At 38.7% G+C, this 18156-nt stretch overlaps 1 protein-coding gene across 32 annotated transcripts in view; it reads right to left on the reverse strand.

Moving 5' to 3' along the window:
- LOC114108678 (contactin-4) overlaps positions 1–18156 on the reverse strand; it is a 1043928-nt gene that overhangs the window by 276382 nt on the left and 749390 nt on the right. For all 32 annotated transcript variants that reach the window (XM_060402845.1, XM_060402823.1, XM_060402848.1 and 29 more), the window contains one exon: positions 3303–3398. In XM_060402845.1, the coding sequence (XP_060258828.1) occupies positions 3303–3398 (96 nt within the window). The remainder of the gene's footprint in view (positions 1–3302; positions 3399–18156) is intronic.

Below are 18156 nucleotides of genomic sequence, written 5' to 3' on the forward strand. Positions count from 1 at the left end.
ACATAAGTGAGGAGTGCAGGGGAATCACAGATATAGCTCAGGGATTCTCAGACTTTAATGTGCATGCAAATCACCTGGAGATTTTGTTAAAATGTGACTTTGGAGACAACAGGCCCTGTGTGGGTCCCAACACTGCCTTTTTAACAAACTTTCAGGTAAGGAAGATACTTTTGGCCCATGGACCACATTTTGAGGAGTGAGGATCTCGGTGACATATAAAAGGAAGGTGGAAACAAAAACCTCCCTTGGTGAACAGTTCATGGGGATTTCACCCGTGAATAATCTGGTAATTCTAGTATGCTAGGAGGAAGAACCTCAAAGCACCTCACTTCTGTTCCTATTTAATGAGCAGTTGTTAAAGATCATGAATTCCTGCTGTCAAATGATCTGGGAGTTGATGGAAAGCAAGGTGAAAATTTTGAATCTCCTAAAACTCTATTCCTAATGTGAAGAAGCATCACAGACAACCTCATCATCCACAGCAATTTCTATTGTTTTTTTGGTGTTTGGGTTAAGCTTTAATAGTACTGTATATGCAATGACATAACATCTGGATTTGTACCTATTAACCAAGAGATGACAAAGACGCTATGCGTGGTGATTGGTAGAGCACTGGAAATACCTGCTGACTGAAAAGCTTTTCAAAGTAGATTAATTGCTGTTCATTTCTGTGGTACCCTAAGAAGGTCTGACACTGCACAGCTTTTGAAATAGGACATACAGCATCCTTTACAATGGATTTCATGCCATTACCCAGTATCCCACTGATATAATAAAAGCCTGACTCATTTCCTTTCCTCTGCATGATCTGTTACAATAGAAACTGGGATACCATATGCTGGGTTTAAAATGCTCAGTATGGCCAGCGGCTCTTGGTGATGCTGCCAGCTTTAAGGTAATCATAGCCTAGAGAAGCAATGAGAGAATCACTGCTGGACAGTTTGCATCGGGGGGTTTTGAGTAATTGGGGAGATTTCATCAGAAAATCATTGACTCCACTGCCCCAAACTGATGGATGTCTGTGATAGTCTCATATAACCTTCAAGACCCACTTGGTTGTTGTCTCGCAAATTCCCTTGCCTTGCCCGCTTTGCCCACAGTATTACTGAGCTCACAGTTTCTAATACAGCCCATAATGAGAATATTTATTTCCTTGTCTTTTGCCATCAAGACTGTCAGGAATGTCAGCACAGCTCCAGAAACTGGATTTCAGAGCTGCTGACTGCTGCCAGCAGAGACAAGCAAATTTCAATGAATGTCTACAGAAATTTTTAATACATTTCTCAGTGGGAAGGGGAAAGTATTCAGGTGCCTCATTGCGGAGAAGCACAGCAGCACTTTGTGTGTTTTGCCTTTCCTAAAGATATCAGTATACCAGGAGGTAGTGAGGTATTTTTTTTTTCTCAATATGCTACACGATTAATTTTCAGAGTTGCTGCCATGTTGTGAAAGCTTAACACTGTGAAGGTAGCTTGCAGAAGAAATTAGCAAAATCTTCCATTCTTATTTTGATCAGATTTTGTACTAAGAGAGCTGTTAGTGTGAATGAACATCACTTTAAATATATGTCCAGTTAACTGTTGTCCTCACACAAAGGACAGGATTGCAGCAATGCAAATATAGTTTATAGACATATTTAGTCTTTATTTAGCTATTATTATGTAGTGATAGAACTAAAAAGGATCTGAGAGATTTCTTTTAATCTCTTCATTTAGAGATTAGTGAATGTTGCACAGATAATTTGAACATAGTAGTCCAATATCTAATAATGATCTGAAACAGAGCCAGGACCAGAACTCATGGCCTGGACTCCACATTTAATGGTTCTGATACTAACTTGGAGAGAAAAGGAAGTCTTAAAGAATAAACCCATTTCTTCAGAACACAAACTCCTGAAATCTAATCTGGATTCTCTGCTGGTTTCTGAAAACCAGAAACCCTAACAATTCTATACCCTTCATTGAGACTTGGAGAGATGCCTGCCTCTTCCACCTGCTTTTGTATTCTTCAGGCCTGAAATGCAAGCCTTGCAGCTGTTTTGCTGTTAAACAATTGTTATTTGCTGCTAAAAGTGTTAGTTAGGGCATTCGGCATGAAGGAAAGTTAAAACTTTTGAAAAAAGGAAAAAAATAAAATAATGTTTTCAAATTCTCAGTTTAAAATATTTTCTTTTTCAGTCATGAGTAATGCGCAATGGAAAATTAAGGTAATAACAAGGAGGGCAGATATCAAACTTTACCCAGAAAGACCACAAATGGAGTTTATCAGTCTTGTCAACACAAACTGTCGTGGAATACTAATAAATATCACTATTAAGCTTCCAGACTACTGAACTCTATGTGCAGTCAGATTCCCTTTCAGTCATCATTAGTCCTTTTAGTAGACACTGCAAGTTGCCTACACAGCATTTCTCCATATTCTCCCTTATTCAAAATTATGATTTTTTTAGGGCCATCCCGCATCTGTATAAAATACTTGAGTTTTCTCTTTTGCCACTGGGGTGATCAATGAAATATACATACAAGTCCTTGGGCAAAGCAAACTTTCCATAATACAAAGGCAATTTACAATGGAGAGACATCTGACATTTGTCCTGGCCTCCTCTCATTTCTACCTTGGAGCATTGCAAACTTGGTGCCTTAGCCATGCCCCGCCCCGTTCCCTGCCCCCCAACCCCCGCCACCCACCCATTAGAAACTTCAGAGAAGAATCAGAGAAAGGGCTTGAGTCCTGGTAGATACGCCTAAGTAGTGCCAACTTTACACTATATAACTTTGGAAGTCTTGTGTGTGAGGATAGCACAAACGTAAGTCCACGGAAGCCAGTGTTAGCTTTGTTTTCAGAGACCTGCAATCAAATGCATTCCTAACTGATCTAGTCATTATGTGTGCTCACAACATCACCCTGGTTCTGTGGTTAAGGGACTTTGGTTCTGGGTCTGATCCCTTCACAGACACACAGTGAGATGAAATGAAGCAAGGCTGTCCTTTAATACAACCAAGTTGGCAGCAGTGCTGGCGATTTACCTACATGGTTTTATCAAGCAACAGGATTCTGATTTTGATTGACTCAGGTGTCTTTCCCCTTGTGCCAGGTAGACAGCAGCAGGATGGATCATTTGCACAATCTGATATTTTCTTATTCTAATTGTGGGAGGTACTGCCAACGATGCTTCCTCCACACAAAGGGACTTTGGGAATCTCTACAAATGACACTGTCCCCCAAGCTGATGCTCACGGGAGAACAATCAGCAAGCAAAATAGCAGCCAGTGAAGCCTGCACATTTGGGTGCACTTAGTTACCTCCAGAATGGGCTGGTGGGCCACACAGCAGCACCATCCCCTGACCTTGGCGGACTGACACAGTGCTTCTTGTTCTTGGCTTAAAGTTTTCAAGATCTGTTGGGAGAAATAAAGGAAAAGAGGTTTAAAATTTAACGCATTATGAGAAGGTAACATTACTTCAAAAAGAAGGTTAAGAGTCTTTACAGCACCCAGATCAGGGAAATTCAACTTAAACTTTTTCTGTGTTATTGTCTCATCCACCTAGATTTTATAGATTTTATAGCTAGACTGTAAGGTAGCCACTTGGCATATGTCCTTATTTAGATAAAAACAGTTAACATCAAATAAAATTTATAGTTCCTTAGTAACACTAGCTGCATCTTAAGTGCTCAGGGGCTACACACAGTGTTTCCACACTGGACAGTAGACAGAGAGAACGTGTACATCACTGCTGAAAGTTTCACCAGCACATGTTTGCCTGCAGCAAATATTTTTTTCTTTCATCTTTTCAAACATAAATCCTCTCAACAGCAATTGTTTTAAGTGCTATTTCTTTACTTTTCTTTTTTTGGTCTAAAATATTTCATGTAGTAACCTGTTTCTGGATTTGAGGATTATTCTAAGCTAAGTCTGTTCTGTAGGGCTATAAGCCCTGTATCTATGCGGATCAAACTTAAGTCATATGTATTGACTGTTTCCTCCATGCAGGCTATTTTGGCAAGTATTTTATGGTGATTACCTCAAGTGATCCTAACAATAAGAACATGAGTTAAGTACAATTAATGTTTCCATTTTACAGACTAGAAAAGAGAGGCACTAACATTTTTTAAAGGGTAGGTGTAACATCAGGAAGTAATGGAGCTAGGAAATAAATCTGGATAGCCTTCCTGGAGTTAAAAGTGGGATGTTTCCGTACTCAGGCTTGGTTTTAGAGATTAAAATCCCACGGAAGGAGGAGCCTGGTAGGCTGCAGTCCATGGGGTCGTGAAGGCTCAGACACGACTGAGCGACTTCACTTTCACTTTCCACTTTCATGCATTGGAGAAGGCAATGGCAACCCACTCCAGTGTTCTTGCCTGGAGACTCCCACGGATGGCAGCCTGGTGGGCTGCCGTTCTATGGGGTCACACAGAGTCGGACACGACTGAAGTGACTTAGCAGCAGCAGCACAATGTTAAAGTAATTTATGCACATACATGTCTTAATTACCAGCTTCTTCTGGTATTAGGCAAATTTTATGCTCATACTTTTTTTTTTTTTATCAGTTAAGTGTATAAAAATCTGGTTGCCAGCTCAGGACACAGATGATATGAAAAGATCGCTTCTGTCCTGTAAGGACTCAAGAGTTTAGTGGGCAGGCCTAACAGATGACATCTAACTGTGGGAACCCAAGACTGCTGAACTTGAGGTGTGCAGAGGGCCATCTGGAGAACACACATGTACTTAGTGCAAAACAAAACATGACCACAATTTAAGTTACATTTCTCTACCATCTGACCCACTAGGGAAGCCCAAATTTATGTTACACTTCTCATGCAATAAAATTATTTTTATTAGGTGAGGCTAGAACATGATTTTGTTTTCTTTTCGTTAAAAGAATGGTTTGAGAAGCCTTCAAAATCAAACTACGGATTAAAAGAAAAAAAAAACTTCATTATGGCATTCATACTGTAAACCATTATCCCTAAAAGTGGCACTGAATCATCTAAATTATTGCTTCTGCATACAGGTTCTTAAAATAAGTCATCTATGTTTTTGCACAGACGTCTTGTTCAATCTCCAGAGTTGCATGAAAAATTAGAAGCTGATGGGTAACAAAGAACAAATCTTATACAGGCAAAATCCACCTTGATTCTAACTAGAGGAAGAACATTAAGAAATGGGAGGGAAAGAAAATAAAAAATATATGTGACGATTTTTAAAAAAATGTTTTTGTGAAGTGAAAGTAGCTCAGTCAAGTCTGACTCTTTACATGGACTCTATACAGTCCATGGAATTCTCTCGGCCAGAATACTGGAGTGGGTAGCCTTTCCCTTCTCCAGGGGATCTTCCCATCCTGAGGATCGAACCCAGATCTCCCACACTGAGGGAGATTCTTTACCAGCTGAGCCACAAGGGAAGCTCTTAAACTGTTCTTATTGAGCTTAAAAGGAATTCCCTTGTAGCTAAAACTGGATTCCTATTTCTTTGTTTATAGTTTATGAATCCATGAAGTTCCACAGGATTTGGACAGTTAGAAAAATCATATTAATCTGGTATTTGAGAAAATATTTAGATAAGATTCTTAGCAGTTAACTGAAATAGATTCCAGATGGTGAATACAATGAATGGAAAGATTGCATTTGGTCAGATCTGAGTTTGAAAATCACCTCTGCCATGTAGTACGCAAGGTTTAATTTTCTCATAAATAACACGAGAGTAAATGTGATTTATTTTAGAATAAGAATGATGGGAAAAGATTAAATGAGTATTAATCATATTTGAAAATCACAAAGCCTTTCATGCTCCAAGTCTGGGGCTTACTATTTATTTGTTCTGTCCACTTCAGAATACTGTAATCCAGTGGCGAATCATATCTCAATTATTCCACTAAGAAAGGGTTTTGGAACAATCCTGGTAGACCAGAGGTTAAGAATCTGCCTGCCAGTGTAGCGGACATGGGTTTGATTCCTGGTCCAGGAAGATTCCTCATGCCACGGAGCAACAAATCCTGAACACCACAACCACTGAGCCTGTGCTCTAGCGTCCCTATTCCACAAGAAACCACTGCAATGAGAGGCTGATGAAATGCAATGAGCCCCTGCTCACCGCAGCTAGAGAAAGCCAGGGCACAGCAATGAAGACCCAGTACAGCAAAAAGTGAATACATGCTTGTCTCAAACAGGGTTTTGAATAACAAATGCACTCCAGTGAGAGCTGAAGAGGCTACTCAAAGTCCACCATATTTATGCACATGTTTAAGAAAACGCTGCTTGTTCATTATTGCTCTGTTCACTTATAACTATCCATTTAGATCCTAATTGCTAGCAGCATGATAATTTTCCAAATTAAAGAACTATGTGAATATGCAGTTTTTTGAAACTTGGACACGGGCAGGCCTTTCCCAGAAATATTCCCATATATTTTATCTGAGTGTCATTTTATCTACAAAGACTTGGTACTAGATAATGTTCACAGCAACAAGCATTCCAAGTTAGTTAGAATACTTTATAATGTTCTATCACCATGACTGTAACACTAATAGTAATGATTGCATCTACTTGCAAAAATGTATTGAGGTCTGCTAAGAACTTTTCCCCCAGATCTCATTTAATTCCATTATAGATTTAATTCCCAATTAGCAGGTGCTATAACTATAGTTCAGAGAAGTTTAGAACCTTCTTTACACACTGAGAAAGTGTCCAGAAGAATACAAACTCATCTTCCTCTCTCCAAAGCCATTGCTACCAAGTACCAGACTCGATCACTTCCCAACTTCCTCCCTGACTTAGTGAAGCCAGTGAGAATGAGCATTCAAACTAGTTACCTGATATCCTAGGGACAAAAAAAAAGTTTGATGGAATGAATGAATTTTTGCTCCTCAGGGAGTATGTAAAAAAATCCACATTTCAATGCACGACACAATGAGTTGGTACATTTGATTTCCAATTTCTATTCCTTTGCTTTTCCTTGTGAATGAGCACTTGATGAGGGGATTTTAAACATCAGGTGCAGAGGATGAAGTGGAACAGGAGAAAACAATCAGAAACCACCGTATTAAAAGGTAGGATTGCTACATAGTAAAGGAGGTAGCTGAACGATGACACTTGGGTAATAGACCTTTTAGCTCTGTGCTGCTAGTTACTAAAGATATGGTTGACTAAATGATGTATACATGTGACAAAGAATTAATATCCATGTACCATGGTTTCTGAAAATCAGAATTTTTTCCAGCTTTGAATATGGTTCTTTGACAAGTGAATTATAGACCTTAAAAAAAAACAGAGTGGCCATACATTTAGATGTTGATTTCACTCATCACTATTTTATATAAATTTTTTCTAGAAATCAAGGCTAAATATGCATAATTTCACAGCATCTGTGTTTTCCTATTATATTTTTTTTCTGTGAAAACAGTTGTCTTTTATTCTCCTGTAGAATATAATATTAGCACTTTATTTTTACATGAGGTTTTAAAAAATATGCCATTATAGTACTTGAAATGTGTAGCTCATTGATAGCATAGAGGAAGTGCTTTAACAGCTAAATTCCTTGAGGAGTAAACATGTACAAAGGTCTTATAGCTGCAACATGAGATAAATAATAAAAGCCTTAATATTTGAAAACATTTAGAATTCAGGCTGCAAAGTAAATCAGAGAGTGAGGGTGAAATAACTCCAGATACTTACTGTCTGGAAAGTTATTTAACGTTTAGAGTAGGAGATGAAGTAGTATGTATAAAACAAAACAAAACAAAACAACAAAAACAAAAAACACTGGACAGGACTAAAGAAAGCAAAATCAAGGATCCAAGATATTTTTTGAGAAATAGTAACAACAAATAAGGAAGAGTAACTTTTTAAAGACATCATTAAGGGGCTGCCTATCACAGATATGAACAGAAAAACTTAAAGCCATCCACAGGGTAGGACCACCCACAGAAGAGTGTAAATTTAGTTTTAAAATGACCAGGAAAGGTTAATGAGATAGTAACATACATCATGGTTTGTCAAGAATCCACAGAGGAGCAGAAGAAAAGTAAAGTGGAAAAATGGTACAGTGAACCATGTAAGTAATGTACATAATTTTAATGCATATATCATTTACAAGTTAAAAAAAATATACCAGTTCACTTTTTTTCCTGACTTGGGTAGACCTGGATTCTATTAAATCTCACTAAGTGGCCACAGAACAAGAAATTGTCAGTACCAGTTGTTTTTGTACTATTATTATTAATAATAATTATATTATTATTATAATTATTGCTTCTTCCAAGTTTCAAAGAAGCAATCAATAAAAAGAATCAATGTCAGCTTGGGAAAATGGTCAAGGGATACATTTGTTTTGAATATCATTCCCATAATGATGATTGTGCCATTTATTTCAAAATGAAGTATTTTGGGGGTATAACTTTAAAAACCAGTTGTCATGTAGCATATTTAAAATTGTGTCTTGACTCTGTCATTTGCTCCTTGAATGTTTTACATGCGTGGATGCACATCTGCATGGCTTCCTGGATGACTGGAACTAAGACTGATAATAAGTCAAACTTTACAGAAACATTATGAATTGCAAAGTCCCATTTTTGACATCCTTTCCACACAAAAAGAAGGAGGAAACCATTAGTGAGACTGGCATGGTCGACCTGGTCTACCTGTGAGAGTGTATTTAGCAAGAGGAAGAGTTACTGCATGGTTTAACACACTGGCTCTGGAGTCAGGAGCATAGACGCAGCTCTTTCAACTCTTCAGCTATATGATGTGGGTGAATTAACTTCAGTTTCTTCATTTTGAATATCAGGACAATAATTCCTATCTCATAGCACTCTTTAGAGACTAAGGTTATGAATGTAAAGCACTTAACACAATAATTGGCCCACAGTCAGTGGTCTATGGATGTTTGCACTAGCACTCTCATTTCTCAGCATCACAGGAAAGTCCGCAGAAAGGGACACAGGGGTAACCGAGTGATCCCACCTTTCACCAGATAAAGTAGCAGTAGAGTAGTAGGTCAATCGCACTGCGCAAAATCAGCTAAGATTTAAAATACCTCTTCTTTGGCTGGTCTGTTTTCAACTCGACTGGTGCTGAAGTAAGCCAGATACCTTATCTTTTCAAGTACATGGATTATATTCTTCATGTGACTTACAATGAAGATATACTCACATACACTGAATTCAGATAATTTTCCTTAAAGAACTTCCTATGATGATACATTCTGAGACAGCTAATGTTATCTTTTCATGCTAAGTAAGTTTGGAAATACTATTTTCCAAACACTAAAAACTAATGTCTGTGTACCTTTTTAAAGGGTACAAAATATTGTTATTTTAAAACAGAAATACAAGATGACACATTATGCTATTTGCTGGCCATATAAATTTACTCATTGAGCTTAAAATTTTAGGAGTTTACATTGCACACCAGTTGAAAAGAGGATGGATGAAAATGGAACTTGAATATAGATAGATAGACAGACAGATAGATATGCTTGTCAGTATCTTGTTTTTCCTGATGTCAGTAATTTTTCTATTTGTTCAGCCAATCTTCAGCAAATATTTTTTGAGTTCCTCTTTTGCTTCAAGTATTGGAGTCAGCCATTTTCTCTCTCCAACAACTAAATAAAACAGTAAAAAAATATGTATAATATATGCTGAAGATTTGATATTAAATAACCTAATTTGTTGGCAGCTTAAAGTAAGGGACCAAGATCTGATTCTGGGTAGTGGTTTGACATTGAGAAGAAAAGCAAATCTCTTTCTGAGAGACTTTTGTATAGATAACAAAGAACCTTATTAATATTCCTAAGTTAATGTACACTCATTTTACAAATGACTCAGCCATAGAAATAGCTCATGACGGTCCTTTCATAGCCCAAGGCTACTGCTATGGACATCACTATGAAAATCCTTAGAGCACTTGTTTCAAAGTTAAAAATGAAAACTAGAGGGTGCTCTCTCAGGGGCTGATTCCAACCCTCACAATGTACTCCCTCCAAATATATGAATTTTATTCTCACTCTCATTAGCCATAGCAGATGGAAGTCTATAATTTAGGGATTATTTTGGGATTATAGAAATGCCATCTTAGAACCAGAAATGACTGCAAATGTATTACCTTGCTATTAGTCACTTACAGTGAAGAATGAATTAATTCATTAAGATTGCTTCCTCTTAAATAAATAAGAGCAGTACAGATTCTTTGAATATGAGTTTTGATTGACCATAAAAGAAACAAAGAAAATGTAATCTAAGAAATACTGGAGAAGGCAAAGTAGGGCTGAGAAACCGCAAAGAAGGATTAAAGACAAAAATACTCTTAAATTTGATTTTCTTCATAGGTGCTTTTTACTGAAATAGTTACGTAGCAACAAAACTGTCTATAAACAATACTAGTTTCTCACTCAATATTATCTATTTTATTTTTTGCAGAAGAGCTGAAAAGGAAAATGGGAACAAATACAGGATGGGAAAGATTTGCGCAGTTTCAGAAAGACAAATTTGTCTGGGATCAGCAATTCTGCATTTAGCAGGAGGTTATTCTCCTCTTTCTCTTCTTGCAACACATCACCACAACACATTTTACCTTCCAGTAACTAAACCTAGGCAAGACCTTAAAATAGCATAATCAATGTTACGTGTTAAGGAGGTTTCTGTGGGCTGATCTGGAAATTGATACCACTTGTAAATATTAACTCTTTAGGAAGAAATATAAGTCCAATTTCAACTAGCTTATGTAAAGAGCACAATTTCTCATTTGCTGTTTAGTCATTCATTAAAACCTGACAACATTTCTATGAGGGAAATATTATTACTCATCCACTTTATACTAATAAATAAAATCCACGTGCAAGATTACAGTTCTAGTACAAGGAAGAGTATGGATTAGAACTCAGGTTTTCTTTGACCCACAAGTTCTCTATTCCATATTGAATTAAACATCAGGAATGAAACCAACATTTGCTGATATTACAACTGACTATTTGAGACTTAACTTGTTCACCCCTCTGCTATAATTTTCTTGACTTTACAAGAAAATAAAGGTTGTTTTGCTGCCCCTTTTTCTGTAAGTATGTGGCTATCCTGATAGCTATTTTTGTTTCTTACTTTGGAGTTTTTCTTTCCTCATTTCTTTGACACATTCTATTTTATCGAGATTTCCATGCTATTTAAGAAGCCTAAGAACAACCCAATTTAAGCTGCTTGAGTTTCCCTGCGTCTTCCATACAAGCACGCACCTACCTACCGCGTAAGGTTGCTGTGGTGAGTACAACCTGGCATCGTAAGTACTGTTGTTCTCCTTCAGAGACAGGTGCCCTAAAACACAAGCTATTATTATAGCATTTTTCTCTATAGGAGCTCATCTCTTTTTCACATATCATCCTGACTCAGGAGTGTTAATGGTTAGGCAGCTGCATTCTCTATCTTTGGTTTCATACTTACACAACACAAAGAGAAACAAAAATTTCCAGAACAGCATCTGGCCTAGTAAATTTCAGAACAAAATACAGACTCTTTACTGAGCTCTACAATGACCCTTAGGGATCTGATCCCTATCCAGACCCCCAGTTTCAGGCTCTGCTATGTTCCCCCTTACTTATATGGTAACAACCATGTTTTGCTTTCTGTTCTTCAAACATCTTAAGGCTAATCCTGTTTCAGGACCTTTGAACTTGGTGCTACTGTCTTGGATGCTCTCTACCCATCTTTTGGCTCATCATGCTCATTCTCCAGGACTCAACTCAAACGCCACCTCCTCAGAGGAGCCTTCCCTGACTGTTTTACGTGACACAGCCCTCCAACCCAGTTCCACTCTCCATCACATCTCCTATTTATTCTGTCTTTCATAGTAATCATCACCAGCATCTGCAATTACTTTGTTCATTAATATACTGTTTGGTTTACAGTCCCGCCTACCCCTCCCCCCCCCAAAAAAAAGAATAAGGCTCAATAGTGGCAGGAGTCTTTACCGTCTTTATCAGGCTACATGCTATATGCACAGTGCCTAAAGTATCTCTGACACATATGGGGTACTTAGTATCTGTCGAGCACCATTCTCTATCATGTTTCACACACTGAGGTGGTATGCAGGAGATGTGCTGGAGTAGGGTGAATCTTCTCGTATTTGTCCACAGGACACACTGTCTTTCAGCATCCTGGCTATGGAAGGACCTTTGTGTGCTTAATGACCAGGGATGTTCTAAAGATAACTTTGAGAAAAGGTCTTTAATCAATGGCACCGAGCCACCTACGCTGCCTTAAAATGAAAGCCTAGAGACACCCTAAGATAGGAATACAATCAGCATATGAAACAAATGCACTGCTTGACCAAAAACAAGAAACATCCTCTCACCCACTGACACCTGCCCCAAGGAATACTTGAGATGAGGAAAACATGAAAGGACATTATACAAATCGCATGGGCCTGTTGGTCTTTGTAATCAGGACTATTATTAGCCAGTTGGGGATATATCCTACAATTATCTGTTCTTCATCTAGTGTGACAGTGCTTTCACTTGACAGACTTATCATTACAGTTTCTTTTTTTTTTTTTTTGATCATTATAGTTTTGGCATAAAGAAACATGAGAATCTCCATTTTGAACTTATACTTTATGGGCTTTTATTCTCCCCTCTGAAAATTAAAATTAGCAAGTTGTAATTCACTGTCCCAGTCTTCCTAATAAACGAGCAACCCTAGAGGGCAAGTCAGATAGGCCCAAGTAACAGAATAAATATTCTCAGAAGAAATGCGGAAAAGGCACTGTATCAAGAGGCCATCATAAAGTCACTAATCTACAGAAAAAACCTTGGGGGTGAACTAGATGAAGATATACAGGCCACTGGTCATGATAAAAATCCAGAGACCACAATTCTACCAGCCACACTATCCATCATGAAGAACCTCACTTTAAAGTGAAGAGAAATGGCTTCATCTCTGACTTTTTCATTCCATTTATTTTCTTTTACTAAGTTTTCAGAGGTACATGCCTGAGCAATGAGCTGGCTACCAAATTTGCCTAACACTTTACGGCAATGGATAATAATCTCTGAAGGAAGAGAGGTAGTTTCTCCCGGCTTGATCATAAATAAAACTAGGAAGATGCTCATATCATTAAACTGTCTCTTGAATGTATGCTCACTTGCTCAGTCATGTCCGACTCTTGTGATCCCATGGGCTTAGCCTGGCAGGCTCGTCTGTCCATGGGACTTCCTAGGCAAGAATATTGGAATGGGTTGCCATTTCCTTTTTCAGGGGATCTTCCTGATCTAGGGATCGAGCCTGCATCTCTGGTGTCCCCTGTATCAGCAGGCAGATTCTTTATCACTGAGCCATCTGGAAAGTCCAAATTGTATGTTGCTGCTGCTGCTGCTAAGTCACTTCAGTCGTGTCCGACTTTATGCGACCCCAGAGATGGCAGCCCACCAGGCTCCCTTGTCCCTGGGATTCTCCAGGCAAGAACACTGGAGTGGGTTGCCATTGCCTTCTCCAATGCATGAAAGTGAAAAGTGAAAGTGAAGTCACTCAGTTGTGTCCAACTCTTCGTGACCCTATAGACTGCAGCCTATCAGGCTCCTCTGCCCATGGGATTTTCTTAATCCTATCCAAAAAATAAACATTTTCCCCAAGCAGCCTGGGAGGAACTTACTTTATTAACTTTAAAGGGCGAGGTAAACTTTATCAGTATTTCCTGATACCAGTGCTCTGCAGAAAGTTTTGCTTTCAAAACAAATAGACGACTCCTCACTATACACTCAGTTTTGGACTTCTGAACTGATTAAATAGGGATTGGTGACTCATAAAGAAAATGCCAGTCATGCTTAAATTCACTGCTCCTAAGAAATTGGACATGCTTTGTTCAGTTCAGTTTAGTTGCTCAGTCGTGTCCGACTCTGCGACCCCATGAACTGCAGCACGCCAGACCTCCCTGAGTTCAACTCCCGGAGTCCACCCAAACCCAGTTCCATTGAGTTGGTGATGCCATCCAACCATCTCATCCTCTGTCATCCCCTTCTCCTCCTGCCCTCAATCCCTCCCAGCATTATGGTCTTTTCAAATGAGTCAGCTCTTCGCATCAGGTGGCCAAAGTACTGGAGTTTCAGCTTCAACATCAGTCCTTCCAATGAACACCCAGGACTGATCTCCTTTAGGATGGACTGGTTGGATCTCCTTGCAGTCCAAGGGACTCTCAAGAGTCTTCTCCAACACCACAGTTCAAAAGCATCAATTCTTTGGCGCTCAGCTATACAATTATTTGGGGAAAAATCAAAGTTTTTGTAAGTAACAGTTTTGTTTAATCACTGGTTCTTACAGGGCCATTTCTTTTCTATTTTCCTTCCCCTTCTCTGAGTATAAAACATTTCTTGGGATACTGGATGCTGAATACTGCTTAAAAATGTTTAAGGGCATAAAAAATGCTGTATATAGATGAAATTCCCAGATGAAGAGCAGCTGTTATTTATGTTGAATTTAAGTTGCTTCGGCAACTCCAACCATATATTTTTATCTCCTTTAATTACAGTTTTGAAAATAAAACCATCATCAAATACACATGCAAGCCATGTGTTTATTCATCATCTATTTAGACTATGCTATGGGGCTGTTTCACCATTCTCTTCACAGAGAGTAATTAGAGATAAAGCTTCACTGTGATAAACCTGCCAGTTTTTGGAAATATCATCACTCAAGCCCCTTGCTTTTAAATACACCCTGGGAACTGATAACAGATTCATTCAACACCTACACTTGGCCTCTGATGAGTGTCTATTACATGTCAGCCATGGTTTTGGGCACTGGGGTTACACCATTGAAAAACAAAACAAATCTGTCTCCTCAAAGAAGGTAAAGTGTGGGACTTTCCTGGTGGTCCGGTGGTTAAGTATGTGCCTTGCACTGCTGGAGACATAGGTTCAATCCCTGGCTGGGGAACTAAGATCCCGCACTCTGCAGAGCAACTAAGCCTGTGCGCCATAATGAAAAGATCATGCGTGCCACAACTAGAAACCAACACAGCCAAATAATAAATGGTTTTTTTTTTTTTCTTTTCTTAAAGGGGATAAAGTAGGTGAAAGGACCATAAACAAAATAAGAATAAATCATGCATAGCATCCTTGCAGGTGATAAGTGCTGTAAAAATAAGTTAGGGAAACAGGATCAGGAAGTGGCAATGAAAACTATAAAAGAGGAAGATAATAGAAAAGCAGGATCTTGCTACTTCCCATCCTGCTTCTAAATGTGGAGAAATAAATCACTGCCCCTCTGCCGACTCAGCTTTTGGCCCCCACTGAGGCTGCAGAGAACTGCTCAATGAAGTGCCAAGCTGTCCTGATTTAGTTTTGTACTTTCTTATTTCAAACTGAAGTTGAAGCTGCCCTAGTTCAGGTAATACCTGAGGAAACTAGTAAATAAGTATTTTCATCTTCCATCTAAAAGTTTCAAAGAGCGCTTGGCAAAAACAAAAACAAACTTCTAGATAACTAAAGAAGCGGGAGAAACACCTGAGCAGGCATGCTAAATATACACTGATTTCCTAAGGGAAGACAATTATCCAACAAGTATTGTGATAATTTATGCTCTGCTTTAGATGTAGTTACTCTTTTCTGCCTCAGAAATCCTACAAAGTCAGAGAATTTCAGAGGTGGGGAGATCTTCATGTTTGTCTTAGTCTGTTCGAGTTGCTATAACAAATATGCCACAGATGAGGTGCCCTAAACAACAGTTATTTCTCACAGTTCTTAACACTGAGACGTGTAGGCAGATCTGGGGTCTAGCGAGAAACTGCTTCTAGGTTTGCAGATGCCCATCCACTCACTGTGTCTTCACATGGTAGAAAGCAGAAAGAGAGAGAAAGCTCTCCACGTCTCTTCTTATAAGGGCACTGATCCATTTATGAGAACACCACCCTCATGACCTAACTACCTCCCAAAGGCTCCACCTCCTTATAATATCACTTGGTGGGTTAAAATTTCAACATATGGATTTGGGGAGGAGATATGAAATATTCAGCCCATAGCACCTTCCTTTCTTCAATCTGAACTCCCTCCTTGCCCCTACCTTCTTTTCTTCTTGTCTTGTCTGGTGGGTGTTGTGGAGAATACTATGGTGAATCAGAGTCATTCCTGACCTCAAGAAGTTTAGAGTAGATAGGAATATAAAGCACACTATTACAAGGTACATTGGGAAAGGTCAATGCTGTAGACTGATAGAAATAAAGCATTATGGGAGTTGGTAAGAAGTATTTTACTGGGGTGATTCATCCAGTCACCACTGCATTTGCAAGGGTGATGGACCCAGGTGTATGGATCTTGGGTCTGGGTTTTAATTTAGCTCAATGCCCATGACCTGCGCTTTCCATCTCTGTCTCAGCCCTACTGACCCTCCCCACTTTCTCTCTACAGGTCAAAGCTCACAGACAGCACACAGCACTGCCTCACTCTACTGCAGTGTGCAACTGGATTCTTGTAAGAACTGTAATATTAAGTGTGTTCAGGCTGGTTACTCAAACCCATCAAACCTAGACTCTGTCAACCACTGAAACTACTAGTGCTCTGCTTTTCACAGGAGACAAGCTCATTATGCAGCTCGGGCCTTATCTTCAGAGTCATAGTCTGGCATCTCTCCATCTTAACAGTGTCACTCCTGAGGTCATTTTCTAGTTGAATGTTTCTGGGTGTGTCTCTGCCTCACAACTTTAAGGCCAAAGTTTTCAGAAGATTTCAGCATCATTCGCATTGTTATTTGCAAGAAATCCTACCACAGTTCTACAGCCTCAGTCTCGCGTGGCACTTGGATTTCCACAGACTTCTTTAAAGACTGTAGATGAAGCTGTAGTTATAAGGATGCTGCGCAGCATTCAGCTCTGTCAACTCTTTGTGACCCCATGGACCGCAGTACGCCAGGCTTCCCCGTCCATCATCAGCTCCTGGAGCTTGCTCAAATTCATCTTCATTGAGCTCGTGATGCCATCGAGTGCTGCACAGCATAACAAGTGATAAACCCATTTTTAAACGTCCTGGAAGCATGTGTGCGTGTGTGTAGTTGAGTGAGCTAGTGAAGGTAGTACAGATTGCTGCTGAGGCAACCTGGGACTTCAGTCATGACGCAGTGCTCACATCCTTCTTGCTCAGTTGGAAGTGTGGTACTAATTCAGAGATGTCTCTGGATTGCAGTAATAATCACAGTAATGACAGCTAAGGTTTACTGAGTGCTCACTATGTCCAGGCACTATTTTAAGTACTTTTCAGGTATGAACTCATATAATCCTTTCAACAATACCCATGAAAAAGGTACTATTGTAGTCTCCTTTATCTATGAGGAAATTGAGGTACAGAAAGTGAAATCATTCGTTCATGTTCCCACTGGTAATAAATAATAAGGCCAGAATTCTAACCTAGGTTTGCCTGGTTCCAGACCCTGATGTTATTCTTTATTTAAATTTTTTTTTTTTGCATGACATGTAAAGCTCATAAAAGTTCACATACAGTGAATTATGCAGAGCCTAAAGAATAATAAACTGAACACCTGTGAACCTAACACAAGGTTTACAGATGAAACACTGCCAGGAACTTTGAAGTCCCCTGTGTATTCGTCTGTGATTATTCCTCCACTACTGATTTCATCATTCTGAAATATTCTTATGCTTTTGTCATATATATATATATATATATACACACACATATTCCTAAACAATCTATTGTTTAGCCTTGAATATAACATGCATTTTATAAAAAATGGAATTGTATTAATACTAGGTATGCCTCTGAGACTTAGTATTTTTGTTTAACATTATTCCTCTGAGAGGCAATCTCAATGACATAGCTACAGTTACTTCATCTCATTTAATACTTTCTTGTATGAATTTACCACAGTATATATATCCTTTTCACTGTCTACAGATAGTTCTTTTTTCTACTAATTTACTATTATAAACTAAATTGCTATGAACACATGTTTCCTGGGAATATTTTCAAGAGCTTCTCTGATCTAGAGAATATTTATCCAGGAGTATAGTAAAAAAAAAGTTTAGATTTACTAGTTCATAAGAGGTTTATATAATCTGTTTTCTAAAGTGGTTGGGGCAAGTTTTAATATCTTGTCAGCCTGAATGAGACTCCCTGCTGTTTCTCACTAACACCTACTATTTTAACTTTTGTCAATCTGTACCTAAATGGCAAT

Source organism: Ovis aries, chromosome 19 (genome assembly GCF_016772045.2).
Source record: "Ovis aries strain OAR_USU_Benz2616 breed Rambouillet chromosome 19, ARS-UI_Ramb_v3.0, whole genome shotgun sequence".
Taxonomy (NCBI): Eukaryota; Metazoa; Chordata; class Mammalia; order Artiodactyla; family Bovidae; genus Ovis; species Ovis aries.